Source organism: Falco biarmicus, chromosome 5 (assembly GCF_023638135.1).
Source record: "Falco biarmicus isolate bFalBia1 chromosome 5, bFalBia1.pri, whole genome shotgun sequence".
In the NCBI taxonomy this organism is placed as follows: domain Eukaryota; kingdom Metazoa; phylum Chordata; class Aves; order Falconiformes; family Falconidae; genus Falco; species Falco biarmicus.
Genome location: NC_079292.1, coordinates 37,313,673 through 37,328,234, shown reverse-complemented (window position 1 = coordinate 37,328,234; position 14,562 = coordinate 37,313,673). Strand labels below are relative to the sequence as shown.

Here is a 14,562-nt window from a genome sequence, read left to right as displayed (position 1 = left end):
TTCAGATCTCTAGAAGCTTCTCCAGAAATCAGTGTACTATGTTTTGAGACTTAATAGAAGAGGATGCTGTCTTCCTTTCTTTGGGAGGAGAGGCTGATGTGTAGATCTGTGCAGTGGGGCCTGATGAGCAGCAGCTGTATGGAGACACCATTCATGGATGCATTTAAATAGAAATGCTCAAAGGCAGCCTTTTTGTTAATTTGATAGCTGTGCAGTATTATGAAATCTCACTCTCTGCTGTCATTCCTCTGCCTTACTCCCCAAATGAAAGATGACTCTTGCCTTACCTTGACAGCTGTAGGGTTCATTTTAGCCCATGTTTGTGTATCATTCAGTGGAAACCTACTTGAAGCTTTTAAAAGGCAGAGAGTGTAAGGTTTCTTTGACGGGGGGCGGAGTTAAGCTGATGTGACTTAATATACAAATACATCGAAATTTTACATTTTGGCAAACATTTACATAGTAGACAAAGGGGCAATGCAAAGAGCATCCTAACCTGCTAACATTGGTTTATAGTTTGGTAATGATATTCTATATCTGCTAAAACCAGTGTGTTGTGGGAATACATGGGGAAAAAAATTGATGCCAGATAACTGATGGTCTTACCTATCTATTGTGCTGAAAGAATGACAGTTGTTATTGTGACAACTGTTCTAGCTCTAAGAGGCTCTGAAATTTCATATGAATATTTGTCACTTTGTGCGAAGTCTCATTTAACCCTACGGTTCCTCATTTTGGGAGTATAAATATAACTCCTTTGCAGAGTTTCAATGTTCAGTGATTAAATTTTCAGTCTTTTACTCTCAAAGTGAAAATAAAACAGTTACTGTTTTTTCTTAAGTTGCTATCCTTTAATTCTAGGCCAGTTATATTATGTGATATTCAAAGGAAAGATGGAGATAAATCTTTTTGAAGAGTATAATTTCATATAAAATAGTAACTTTCACTTTTGCTTTTCTTCTTCTGCAAAAGAACATCCAATGTGAACTATGGAGACAGCCTTAGCTCAGATCGCAATGAATGTTCTCCTATGATAGTTGATACCATCTAATTAAAAAAAGTAAACTTCTATATAGTGATAGCAGTTCTGGAACTACACGTACTGGCCTGTGTAAAATATCAGTTAAAACTGATTTTCCTCAAGCTTCTTAAAAAAACCCAACTGGACCCATTTTCAGCTGCGTTTATTTCTAGTTTGTTTTACACTTGAAGGAGATTTTCAATGAGCACTGCTTAGTGGCTGAATAATTTTTTCTAGCTGTAGGTTAGAATTGTTAATAAACCAGTGAACATGGCTTGATATTTCAAACAGCCCTTAATTTGAGGAATGTTACTAAGTCTGTTAAATACTCATAGCATGTATAGATTCACTTTGTGTAGTGAACACTTGGGCAAAATCTGAAGAATCAAGAACAAAACCACATAATTTGGCTACTAATCTATGCAGTATCTGACTTTTATTGTGGCATGATGACTTTCTGCTTATTTATGAAATCATTCACTAATATTTGGTTTTTTGACAGAATTTAGATCCAGAATATGAAAGTGTACTTAACACAGCATTACAATGGATCTTGAATAGTGGGGAAGATGTTGGCATAAAGTAAGTAGTCTTTATTTCTTAACTTAATTTCTTCTAACAGTATGTATCTTTTTCCGTAAATACTGTATATTTTTGAATAGGTGTCTCAGCAGTGACCCTAATGAGATGGATGTCACTAATGTGACAGATGTGAAGTATCTGGAATCCACTAGTCCAAAGATGTCTTTCAGGTGTCGTTTTCGCCGTGCGTTTGTTAATGTAACTCACAGATTATCAATATTGCTTTTGGGTAAGTTAATTAAAAAAATGAAACTTTTTTTGTTATAACTTGTGTTTATGTAAGTGCACAGGGAAAAGTAAACACCATGTGTAGAGAAAGTTTTTATTCAACGATAAAACTTGAGTTCCTATCAGTATCTTCATTACAGTGCAGTTTGCTTGGCACTTCTGTTGTACCCCTGTATGTTCACAGTGGTTGCTGTCTGCTGTAGGCAGCTGAACATATTTGTTCTTTGCTAACTCTTTTTTTTCCCCTGCCAAAGCAATACCTTGTGGCTTTCAAAAATTGCAGATTGAATTGATCTGAAAAAGCAAAATGCTCAGTAAAAAGATATGATAGCCTTAATTTTGAGGATATTTCACTGTTGTTCCAGGAACTTTGGAAACATAACTACAGAAAAGATGAAGTTTTAGGAAAAGTTGGATACCCAATGTGGTTGTCACCAAAAATTCTTACCTTGAATACTATATTGTAAAAATGTGTCTAAGCTTTCAGTAAGACTAACTTATTTAGTCTTCGATAGTTCTCTATTTCAGTTTCAAATTCTTTCAAGTTCATTTAATTCTTAACCATACTGAAAACTATGCAGCATAAAAATAGGCTACAGCTGAGTGCAGACACTTCACACTTTTTCCATGTGGTTGGTTAGAAATACTGAAGATGCAGAGTTCATCTATCTCGTACACCTACTGAATATTTAATAATTTATTTATGCCAATATCTTTAACAAATCTCGTGCTTGTGAGCAGAAGGCTTTGAGAACCCTTCACTAGCCTTTTGAGGAACCAAAAAAATCAAAGGCAAGCTGTCCCACATTGGTATTTTTCTGGTAATAGTCAATATGAGGGGTGAATTGGGATGCGGAGGTGAAACTCAGTATCTAAGTCAACCACTGGTCTCATGAGTAATGCTGAGCAAATTGCTCTCTCAACTTTCTCATCTGTAATTAAGGTTAATATGAAGCACCTTTTCAAAAAATAAACCATTTTATAAGTATTCAATGTATTGTCATTAACGCCCATTTTGGCTTACAAAAAGATTGTAGGATACCATTTTATCAGTTAACATTGCCTTGCAATCACTGGTATATGAACCAAACTGTTACTTTAATTTGTGTATGTGTATTTTGGGATTTTTTTTATAGTTGAGAGATCACAGGTATAGTGGTGCCCTCAGCCTGGGATAGAAGAAGGAATAAGATTTTTATTTTCAGCTTATGCTGCTGGTCTTTCTAACTGGATTGTGATTTTTGGGAATAATCTGTAAAGTAATGGAAGAAGAGCATGCAGTACTTTGTTGCAAGAAATACAAATCTGTAGCTAACTGAAGCGGTCCAAGTTGGGTAGATTAGTATATCTAAAGCATGTGACTTTGTCTATGAATCAGTGAATATTGTGGATTTTTAAATCTTAACATATTCTGAATTGTCAGTTTATGTGACTTTTGATATGACTTTGAATTTTTCCAATATAATTGTTTTACTGTTTTTCTTCATAAATGGGTAGAATTTCAAACCACGTTCATGGGATACCAGGCTATTGTTAAAACAGTGAAATGCTTTTCTAAAGGTAACTGCTCTTTGAGGGTTTGTGTTGCTGTGTTAGTAAAATATAAAATATTGACAGTGAGTACAGTGTATTTCACTACCTTTTGAAATTTAAAGTACTCAAAAATGTTGGCTAGTTTAACCAACTTCTGAAGGATATGCTGTAAACTTTCTTTAATAACCAACATTCTGATACTGTTAAAAGAGTATTATACATCTTAATGCAGGTATAGCAGTGGTTTGGGGAGTTTTGCACTACATGAAATACCGCTGGGCAAAAGAGGAAGAAGAAACGAGGCAGATGTATGATATGGTGGTAAAAATCATAGGTATGGATTCTTGAGTCATGTCTCATATATCTGTATCACTGCATACAAGCTTTCAAAGTACTGGCATCAATTCAGTTATGTTTACTGCCTGTTTAGTTGGCAGTCATCACGCTATTAGAGTTCTTGGTCAAACGTATGGTTTATGTGGATTTTTTAATCATTCTTTAAACCTAATCAAAGCTTTTGATGTAAAGAATGTAATTTATGAATTATATCAAAATGGCTATAATAAAGTCCCATTGACTTGGTGAAACTTTTATCTTGCTGTTGAAAACAAATATAAGTGCCGTGTTTGATTAAAGTATGGTGACATGTTGCTTCCTATATCTGTTTTTTCAAACTATCTTTTCCTAAAATATACACTTCTAAAATGTGTACTAGCTCTTTAATTGTCCTTAATGGCTTTTCATAGAAAAAGCAGCTTTTTAATTAATCACTTTGAGCAGAAATTATGTTCTTAAAATAGAATGCATAATTGAGTTCTGAAATTCTGCCTTTCTACTTGAAGCCACAATGTTTTCAGTAGTTTGTATTAGTAGTTTTAAGCTCTGTTTTGGACTGCAGTTTTACTTAAATTGTCTTATTACTTTCATCTGTGGCACTCATCATAAATACAGAAGTGGTAGACAAATAGGAGCTGTTTTCCTGTTTTTACCATTTTCCTACCTCATTTGTTTGCAAATCAACTTTTGTTGGGGTGGGGGGAAAACACCTCATTTTCAAAGGTGGGTGGCTGCTAACATTTGTAAGTACCAATCAAGAGTAACTGCAAGAACCTTTACTCCAAAGTTACTTGGGGTACTTGGAAGCACTGTGTGGTGCTAGTTTGGTTTGATTTCAGCATGGTTAGGAAGAAAAATGCTTCAGAATGCCAAAACCACCTTTAATTATTGAAATTGGGAGGGGTTTTCAGAGTAGCTGTTTATTGTCAGAACTGATATTTTTCTTAATGTTTCCACGAACTATGTGGTTACCAGTTTTTCTTACGGTGTCCTCAGATGTTCTAAGAAGTCACAGCGAGGCATGTTCTGATAATAAAGACTTGCAACCTTACATGCCTATTTTACACGTGCGTGATTCTCTAATTCCACCTCAGGACAGGTATGTTCGCCTTAAAGTACTGAATTTCCTTATGTATAAGTAAGGAAAAATAGTAAAAGTAATTTTAGTAAAAGTAATTTTTTTTTTATTTAATTTCAGTAGGTTGCATAGGGTAGTATTTTGGAGATTCTTATTGACACAGGTCAAGGGGAGGGGGACGTGGGCTTTTTCTTACATGCTGGATGTCAGCTATGCAGGTTGTTATAATGCTAACTTTGTGATTCTTGCTTCAATTTTTAAGGAGGAAAATGAGGAAAGTCTGGAATAGAGCAGTTGACTTTCTTGCAGCAAATGAATCTAGAGTTCGCACAGAGACACGGAGAATAGGTGGTGCCGAGTTCTTGGTTTGGAAATGGATGCAACCTTCTGCAGCGTGTGACAAAATTTTAGTAATACCATCGAAAGTGTGGCAAGGCCAAGGTATTGCAGTTTAGTTATATTTTACAAATACAATCATTTTAATTTCTGCATCTAATTTCTAAATGGTACTTTTTTGCTTGAACATGAAAGACTTGTTTTCTCTCACACCTTTTGTTATGAACTGTCAGTGCTGTTTCTCTATTATCTTGTTGTTCAATAGACTTACTTCTGTGCATTCAGCATCTGCCTTGTTTTCAAGCAAAATGAGCTTTTCTGGTATAGCTACTGCAGAAATACAGCAGAAGGCATGTAGCCAAAATAAGCTGCTTGTTCCTTTTCATGAATTAAAAAACTCCAACTCTTTAGTTGGTCAACTTCTGACATGCCTTATACTTGAAGTAATGTAATTTGTTGTACCTGGGAGCAGGTAAATTGAAGCTTGCAGACTTGAGTTTCCTACTGTGAAGTTATCAGTTGGGTATCTAAAGACAGCTTGGAGGAAGAAATGTTTTATTTTGGAAGGGAAATTGCTGGGACAAAAGACTTCTCAATCAGCAGAACATGGATTTTGAGCATCTCCTAGTAGTGCTTCCTTTCTGTCATAAATCTTTTTCTATACTCTGCGTTTTTATTTCAAGCTCTGTATGCAGCACAGCATTTGTTATAGTAGAGGACATTGTCATAACATGGATTTTGCAGTGGTCTGTCATTTTTCAGCTTTATTATGGAGCCATGTGGCAAGAATTCAATGGGTTTGCATTTGTCCGCTGCAGTGGTCACCTTTGCCTAGTTCTTTTTCTTTCTGCCTTTCTTCATGTTAAGCTTCAGGTTTTGGGTGGGGGGGTTGATCAATGAAAAATTGAAGCTATAAGACTTGAATTCTGGGTTGCAGTAAAAAAGAATGGTCATTTCTATCAGTGTCTGAGTGCAAAGCGTAAATACTTAAAGTGAAATCTTAAATGCCAAATGTTTAAAAGTTGTGACTTTCAAAAAGTCTGTCTTGCCTTATGTTCTTCTGTAATGCTCTATTATCTCTCTAGTGGGACTAAAATAAATGCTGTGCAGAACCCTAGTTTATAAACTCATTGCCTGATTTTGATGATGGAGGAGGGAGTGATTGCTTCTCCAATTTTTAGTTCAGTTTTTAAAATCTGATGTTATCAAAAGATTGTATCCTGCATTACTTCTATGACTTTGAACTATGTGCTGAAAAAAGCCTAGTGAAAAAGCAAACAGATTTTCTGCCCTTCCTAGTCCCAGTTAAACAAAGTAAATTCATACTGGCAAGCAACTGAACTCTGTTCTCGAGTGTGCTAATTTTGGTCTTGGTTTAACTAATACAAGTAGTAATAGGCTTCTTTCTTTTGCTTTTTACTGGTATACATTTTAAGAAACAATGTTTTTATTGTTTCCTATAAAAGAGGGTACAGTTTAAAGTAGCTCCTTCCAATGTGATTATTTCCTTTCCAAAGACAGACAGAAAGAGCTTCTTTGTGGGCCTGGAACATTTATCGTGTAGCAAGCTTGATTGCCTGAGAAAAAGTACTGCTGACATTCTGGTATTGTCCCAGGCCATTTGCATGTTTTCCTATGTATGCTTTCAGCCCTTGGGTCTTAAAAATTTTGATTTTCTGTAAGTTCAAAGCAAAACCAAACAATTCTCTTTGTCAGCTTGAAAAGCCAAATATTTTGAGACATTTGCATGTTATCTGATGAGGTCCTAGTAGTATTGGGACCCATTTCTTGCTTGTCTGTGCAAAATGTTATGCTGGGTTATTATTATATACTTCTCAAAGTTATGCTACTGGTTTTAGCATTACATTTCTCATTTTAAAATCATTCATTGGAAACGAGGACTCCCTCTTTTTAAAGTACCTCGTGAATACTACTGCAGGCTTGATGTTCTGTGGTCATTGTCTTGCAGTAGCAGTAACGTGGCATTCTACTGTGACAACTGCATTACATGATTTAGTTAGTAAGGTGTGAGTGGTAACTTTATCGTGGGAGTTGCAGAGCCTTTTCTTTGCAGGACGTTGTCCATTAGGGATGTGCCAGTGCTTTAGATGCAGTGCAGAAATGGTGGGTTTTGTCAACAGCTGTTTCTCTTCCATCTCTAATAGTGTCATGATTTGATTTTCAAATGCTTAAACTGAACATAGCTTCTGCAAGCTACATATATTAGAAAGCTGAATCTTCTATGTAGTTTGTTCAGTACAGGCTGTGAAATGTGACACTCCAGTTCTGGAATTTCTCATTTACTACTCATTTGCTTTCGTGTTTTTCTTGTCCTGTTGGACTGTAATATAAATCACTCTGAAACATTCTGTCCCGTATTAGAAACTGGATTGGATTTTCCTTCATTGGAAGACTTCTCAGTGTGTGATAGCTCAGGTGCTGCTTTGCTACATGGAATAGACATTCAAGACAACAGAACAGTAGTTCCCAAAATTTCCTAGAAAGACAGCTGTGTAGTAGCTACTGTTAGCTACCATCTGAATTTGGATGTCTTGACACCTACTTCAGCATATTGTGAATGAGGATAGAATAACTATTTTTCACCTGTGGCTTTTAGCTGTGTATTGCCTAGGATGTGTATTTAAGACTATGTTTTCTATTGAATAGAATATATTAAAATCTCTCCTGTTTCAGTTTTTAGTAGCAGTTTTCCTGTTTGTAGTTCAGCAAAGATCTTTGAAGAGTTGATACTCGGTACTTTGGCTCTAACAGAAGAACATGGAAATTGGGGTGGCTGAAATGACATAGGTTATTTGACTATCTTGGTAGTTAACAGGAAAAGGCAGTTTTCACATGCAAGGGCTCTTTCTATTTTGTGTTCCTTGTTTTCATATGATTTGGAAATAGTTGCATAAGTTTCATACTTTCTGCACAGCTGTTTCTTTCCTGATGTTAGGAATTCTATATGTATGTGTCATTTTCTTCATTTGTGGAAGTCTAAAGTCAACTGGAATTAAGTTCATCCTCCAGTTCTAATGTTTGAATACAGAAGTTCATAAATCAAAATACTCTTCAAGACTGTTAAGTCCTGAACTAACTTGGTACATATAAAATCAGAATGACTTCTTGGTTTTGAATCTTGTGAATAAATTTCAAAGTCACAATTTTTTTAACCTTCTGAGATCTGGTAGTGCTCTGTAGCAGAGCACAATACCTAGAATATGTGCAATTGAGGAAGAAAGCCTCTTGACTTGTCAGTGTGTACTAGGATATTGGTAGATTATAGCATTCATTTTAAATATGGGACCTGTAGCATGTATGAAGATCTAGGCTCTACTGTCTTTTAGCATCTAGAGTTCAAGCATCACTGTGGCATTTTGTCCAGTCCTTCAGGATGCAGCTTGTGTTTTGACAGACAGTTTGGGATTATTTTTTTTTTTAACTGGGTCAGAATAAAGTCTGGTGTACTTCTTTTGAAATACATCTACTGTATCCATTAGAGAGTATCTGTCTGGGAAAAAAAAAGGGGTAGGTAAGCTCATTGTAGGATGGTGGACAAATGACTGTTTTGAAAACAGTTGACAGGAATTGTCAGTTGAAAAACAGGCTTGATCATGCCAAAGTGTAATTTAATTCAAACAACAGGGAAAAAACCCCATGTTTCTAATGTGTGCAGTTTGCTTTTGAAAGAATAGATACTATTGTCCTATCATGCCTTTGATAACTGGAGCTCTAAAGAAAAATAGGTAGGCAGAGCTCCAATGTAGCTAAGCTAACAGCAATAGCTAAAGTTCCTTGACAGCTCTGGAGATCAGATAAAGAGATTCTCTGAAGTACCACATCTAGGGTGAAATTTCATCCTGCAGCAGGGAAGATAATCTGTTACCTTGTGTGAGTGACACCCCTGCTCCCTTGTGAGAATATAATCCTTCCTCTATGGCTCTATTCTTAACTACTGCAAGAAAACTGCATTTTATGCTTGTTGAAAAAGGCTGTACCCATCCTATCGTGGGCTTCTATAGCTAAACTTAACTGTATTAATCCCCAAGTCAATCACACTCTCTCTCAATAACATTCAGTAATATTTTGATTTCAGTATCTTTCCTATTTATTGAAGAACCTAGTGTTGTATGAAAGTACGTATCTTCAACATTTTCAACTAAATGTTTTATCTTTTTGTTCTTTCCTTTGATAAGAAGGGTTACTACTTAATAAATTAGTGATCTGTGGCTTAACATGAATGAATCTATTCTTCAGAAACATGGTTACCTATATTTGATGCAAGTCTTCAACCTTATCAGGTACATCAAATTAATGTCTAAAGATCTGTTGGACTGTCTTAACCCATGGTGGTGATACCAGGGGATCCCTTTAGCAATAAACCAGCAGTAATTCAAGAGGTATAGAAGGCTGTACTGCAGTTTCTTAGATGTTCATTTTGAAGTCTGTACAAGGGCCACTTGTTCCATAATGGTCATATTCCAGGCACAGTGATAAAGAGGTTGTTGAAAGCACAGACTTGTAGCTGCTGCTGTTCTTTGAATCTGGAATGAGACAGTCGTATTCAGTTTAAGGTAAAAGAAGTACACAATAATTGAAATAAAGTGAGTTCCTTTTCTTGAAGGCGTTCCCTAGTCCCCAAGGGGAATTTGTGGAAGTCTTAACAACTTTCTTGTCAGTGACTTCCTGCACAAGAAGGCTGTGCTTCTGCTTTCCTACTTCTTCTCCACTTCTACCCTCATCTTGTAAGTCTTACTGTTGAGACCTCTTTAGGAAAAGAAATCTCATATGTGAGGTGCTTAGTTAATTATGGTGCAATTGAGGCGGTTGTCCCACAAGCATGTCTGCTTATGCCCTTATTATGAGGAGAATATTTTATATGCTCCACGCTGGTGTAAATTTCCAAATAATCAGTACTGTAATCTGAATAGGTTTGTCACTTAAACATGCTCTTTTGGAGGAAGGGAGGAAATTGTTACAGATACGTAGTGAATTCATGAAACATCTGTTAACTACACTGTTTTGAGTTTTTCTGGGTAGATACAGCATTATTTTTAGCTTGCCTGTGTCTTCCCTAGCCTCACCTTTTGGTCCCATTTCTGGTATACATTTTAATACTTATTACTGTGCTGGCATTAATTTTGTACTTCAGTGATTTTTGTGGCCACTTTTTTTCCCTCATACATAAAAAGCTCCATCTAAGTTGCAAAGCTTTCTTTTAATTCATCGTGACTTTGAAACATTTTTTGAGAAAAAGCAGAATTCATTTTTATTTTCACATGCTGCGCTGCCCTGAGCACACTTACTCTATTAGTGTGATGTTACGTTAACTTGGTAGCAGGTTAGTTTTGTGCTGGTGGTATGCTCTGGCTGAAGTCTTCTCTGGAAGCACTGAGATCTTCCAATCAAAAGGACACCAAGATTATTAGAAATTGGAGCAGGCAAAGGTTGGGTTTTATAGGTATCTATGCTAAAGCATGAATTCCCCATTTAGTTACTTCTGCATAGCTCAGTGGTGTAGCTGCTGCCCTAAACAACAGTATGGGGTTTTTTTGGAGTTCGTTAACAGCTTGCAGAAATGTTGATCCTCTGAGCCTAGGGTCTCTGTTTTAATCCAATGATAAAGACTGGTGAGGTTATTTGCAATGTGCTGAATAAACCTAGCTATTAACAATCAGCACAATTTCCTCAACCCCACGCCTTTTCAGATCCAGGTCCATGACTAGGCCACCCTTGATCACCTTCTCCAGTATGGTGTGGTGCCCCAGTTTACAATATGCTGGTGACATTTCACCCACCCACCCCACCCCCTTGATCTGCTGGAGCCAACTTACATGAGTAAGGTAAGTCCATTTATTTTTCAATGTTGCTTAGTTCTGTAAAGTTTTTGTTATATACCCTATGTATAATTTTTAGTCAACGGCAAAAAACTTTACAAAACCATGTGCTATTGAAAAAGGACTTGTCCTTAAACTGTATGCAGCTCAGATATAGATGCAGTGTCACCAGCATATTTAGAAATCTATTCCCAAGAAAAATTAGACAATTGTTACAGGTATTGGTGACTTGGACTGTGTGTATATTCTAATAAGAACATTTTTAGTTATTTGGGGAACTTACGGTAGGCTCTATATTATATTTGGAGGCCACCTTTTCTGGATGGTAATTGGTTGGGGTTTTTTGCCTTGGATTTATATAACGAGCAAATTTGTCTATACCATATCTGCAGGCAGTGAATTTCTTTTGGTTAGTGCTTGTCTTTCACATGCAGTGTCTTCCACGTGACAGAATTTCTTCTCCGTGGCATGGTTTTCGTTATGGTGACATACAGAAGAGCAGCAGTGTTCATGTATTTTGGATATTCTTGCAGTATTTTATTTTAAAAGGTCAGCAGTAAGAAGCACAGGCCTGTAGCGTCATCTGCTCCAAAACACTTGGAACATAACATCTTGAAATCTGTCAGACTTGCCTGAAGTAGGGATTGCAAAGGGGACGCATTAGTATCAGTTTGGAGCATCATTTTGTCTTGTTGGCATGTTTGATCTTATGTTTAAACTCTTGAATCTACTCATCTCAAGTCTTCAAAGTAAAACTTCCTTTAAGCCTTGGAAGTTGTTTTACCAGGTTACCCCTTCCATTTCTGTTCCACTCCTTGAGAAGGACCAACAAGGCAGCAACTACCTTATCTGAATCTGAAAGGCTTCTTTATTCCTTTTCTTTTGGTGCAGTCTTCTGTGGTGACTCCCACAAGTAGAATTTGCGAACTTCAGAGAAGTTAATATTTATTTTAGAACTTCAGGATGTATTTAATGGGATTGTTCAGCTTTGAAAGGGCTAATTGTTATTTTTAATTTCCATTTGTCTTGCATCTGTTTTATCCTCTGGTGTGCTTTAATTTCAGATTTTTGCAAGCTTCTGATCATCTGTGTAGAGAATTTATGGTTACAAAAGCTCCATTCTTGTAGAGTGCTCCTTGACAGTTGGTACTGCAATACAACATCCATCTAAGTGTGTCCCTATTTCTTAGACAGATGGGCAGTAAATTGCTCCAAAAGTAGAAGAAATGAAAAGCCATCAGGCAGTTAAAACTGAATGGTTAACCTTCAGCTCCAAAAATTTGTTGCAGGTGTTAAGAATATCTGTCTTTTCATGGAGATGCAATATAAATGCTTTCTCTTCAGCTGTATGGTATTTTTATAAATATCCTGAATTCCTTTCATGTATTATGAATATGGATATGAAACTGGGTATGAGAGTGCATTATCTTTTTAAATGTAGAAGTTGTAAATCTAAAAAATACTGTTAAGTATGGTACGTATTCAGTGTAGTAGAAGACTCCAGGGAACTTTAATTTGCTTGAACCTTTTCCATATATTAAGGAAAGGATTCTTTGAGTAACACCAGAAAGGTATTGACTATTACATTTATTTTTCTTTGTAGCATTTCATCTAGATAGAAGAAATTCACCACCAAACAGCTTAACACCATGTCTGAAGATTCGCAATATGTTTGATCCAGTTATGTAAGTAAAACCAGTTACCTATCTGCATTTCTGTATCCTTTTGGAAGGGTCCATTTCTTTCCTTTGAGAGGGGTTTGGGAGGAGTAAGCATGAATACTTTAAAAGAAACATACGGGCTGTAAAAAATAATGATTAAAAAAATTAAAATTATCTTACTTTTCAAGAAGTGACCCAAAGACACAGAGTGTGGCACTTAGTCAAAGCTACTTGGAGCAGTGATTGAGCTTTCTCCATGAATTAATTTTGTAAATGTTCAGTTATATCAGCTGACAGGGGATACTTAACAGTACTTCATAAATTTACAGTCTGTTGTTAGGTCACACAAGTATTCTGGAATATTTAGACTTCTAGAGAACTTGCACAGTTTGCATTTAAAGGGATGAATTTAAATAATTTATTACTTTATGGCAGTGTGACTGGCTAGTTTTGAAGCAAACAGATTTTTGTAGTGGAAGGTTTTAAACAAATTAGTGCAGAGTACTGGCTTCTAATGCTCAGATACAATTCTATAGTATGTGCCATGTATGAATAAGTAGCAAGCCTTGTTTCATGTTAAGGAAGAATAATTTTTTCATAGTCTTTTAAAGCTTCATCCACTTCACTATCAAGTTATATCACCATTGGCTGTGGACTAGATCATGTTGGGATTTGGAGACTAACACATAGGCTATTCCAGCTAACCCTTTCTAATCTTTTGAAGCCTGGTTTGTCCAGTGTGAAGAGATACAGGAACTCCAGGAAATTCTGAAGTAATTTATTTTGTGATGTGATTATATAAGGGAAAGGTGAAGATGCTATACTGTCTTACAGAGTAAAAGTGAGATGCTAATTGGGGCTGAAGAACATGAGAAGTTGAGTGGAAAATAAAAGCTATTGGTTAGAATAGGAATAAGAGGAGAGGAAATAGTAGGAGACACTGGAGTATGGACCCAAGTGATTGCAAAGTTTGGATTTCTTCAGCTCTATCTCTCTTCTGTTTCTAGCCACACTTAATTACTTTAGCTGCTTGCCTTATTGGAAAGCTGTTAGCTAATTTAGCTGAGGACAGTGTTATCACTATCATAGAGGAGGACTCTACAAACTTTTTCTCAACGGCTTTAAGATTTAATGACTGCCATAAGCAGAGACTCCAACTGTGGCTTCTTTCGTAATTTTCAGGTTGCAGTAGGGTGAGCAAGACTGAAATTTTAGGTATTGTTCTTGAGGCAGATTGATCTTCCTGTGGAAGGATGGAAAAAAATTGAGATTTGCTGAGAATTTTGGGCAAGATCAACATCTTTATTGTCCTTGCTACAAAGGAAACTTCATGAGCTATGTCGGTTAGTCTGAGTGGTACTGAAAGAAATCAATTTCTGAAGCTTCACTGTAATATTTATTGGTATGCTGTATTGTATACTTTCTTGTTTCAAAATGTTAGCTATTCAAAATGTCTGCCATTAATGGAACTAGTAACTGAGTTATTTCTGTCAGAACAATCTCCCTTTATAGGCTATATCTTTGCTGTCAACTTGTGTTTTTCAGTACTGACCCTGTCTATGCCCATCAAGTGCCATAAAAAAAACCCCAACAAAACAAACCCAAACATTTATAGGCTAGGACTTGTTCTCTTCTGACACCACTTCTCTTTAGTGTCTGTGTCCAGTCAGCTATTTTGAACAGTGCAACTTCTAATACATTCACTTTTTGCAGACCTTTTCTTTTTGAAGTTGACCTAGCTCCGTTCCTGGACTGCTGGATTATAGCCATAGTGGGATACTTGATCCAATTCTATATTGCACACCCCAGCCCATTCCTCTTCCATGCACTGTCTTGCAGAGGACTGCTGCTTAAGGAAGTACTATTTATCACACCCTTAGAATAATCTTAAACACACAAAAAAAACCCCAAACCCTCAGTGCAACACAAACTACTTTGTTGCTTGTGTTA

At 36.3% G+C, this 14,562-nt stretch overlaps 1 protein-coding gene across 1 annotated transcript in view; it reads left to right on the top strand.

The window, feature by feature from the left end:
* The window catches only part of LEMD3 (LEM domain containing 3), a 50,596-nt gene that overhangs the window by 30,874 nt on the left and 5,160 nt on the right, over positions 1 to 14,562 (top strand). The window contains exons 5-10 of the mRNA XM_056340040.1: positions 1,524 to 1,603; positions 1,684 to 1,832; positions 3,597 to 3,698; positions 4,697 to 4,799; positions 5,041 to 5,219; positions 12,555 to 12,636. Coding sequence (XP_056196015.1) covers positions 1,524 to 1,603; positions 1,684 to 1,832; positions 3,597 to 3,698; positions 4,697 to 4,799; positions 5,041 to 5,219; positions 12,555 to 12,636 — 695 coding nt within the window. The remainder of the gene's footprint in view (positions 1 to 1,523; positions 1,604 to 1,683; positions 1,833 to 3,596; positions 3,699 to 4,696; positions 4,800 to 5,040; positions 5,220 to 12,554; positions 12,637 to 14,562) is intronic.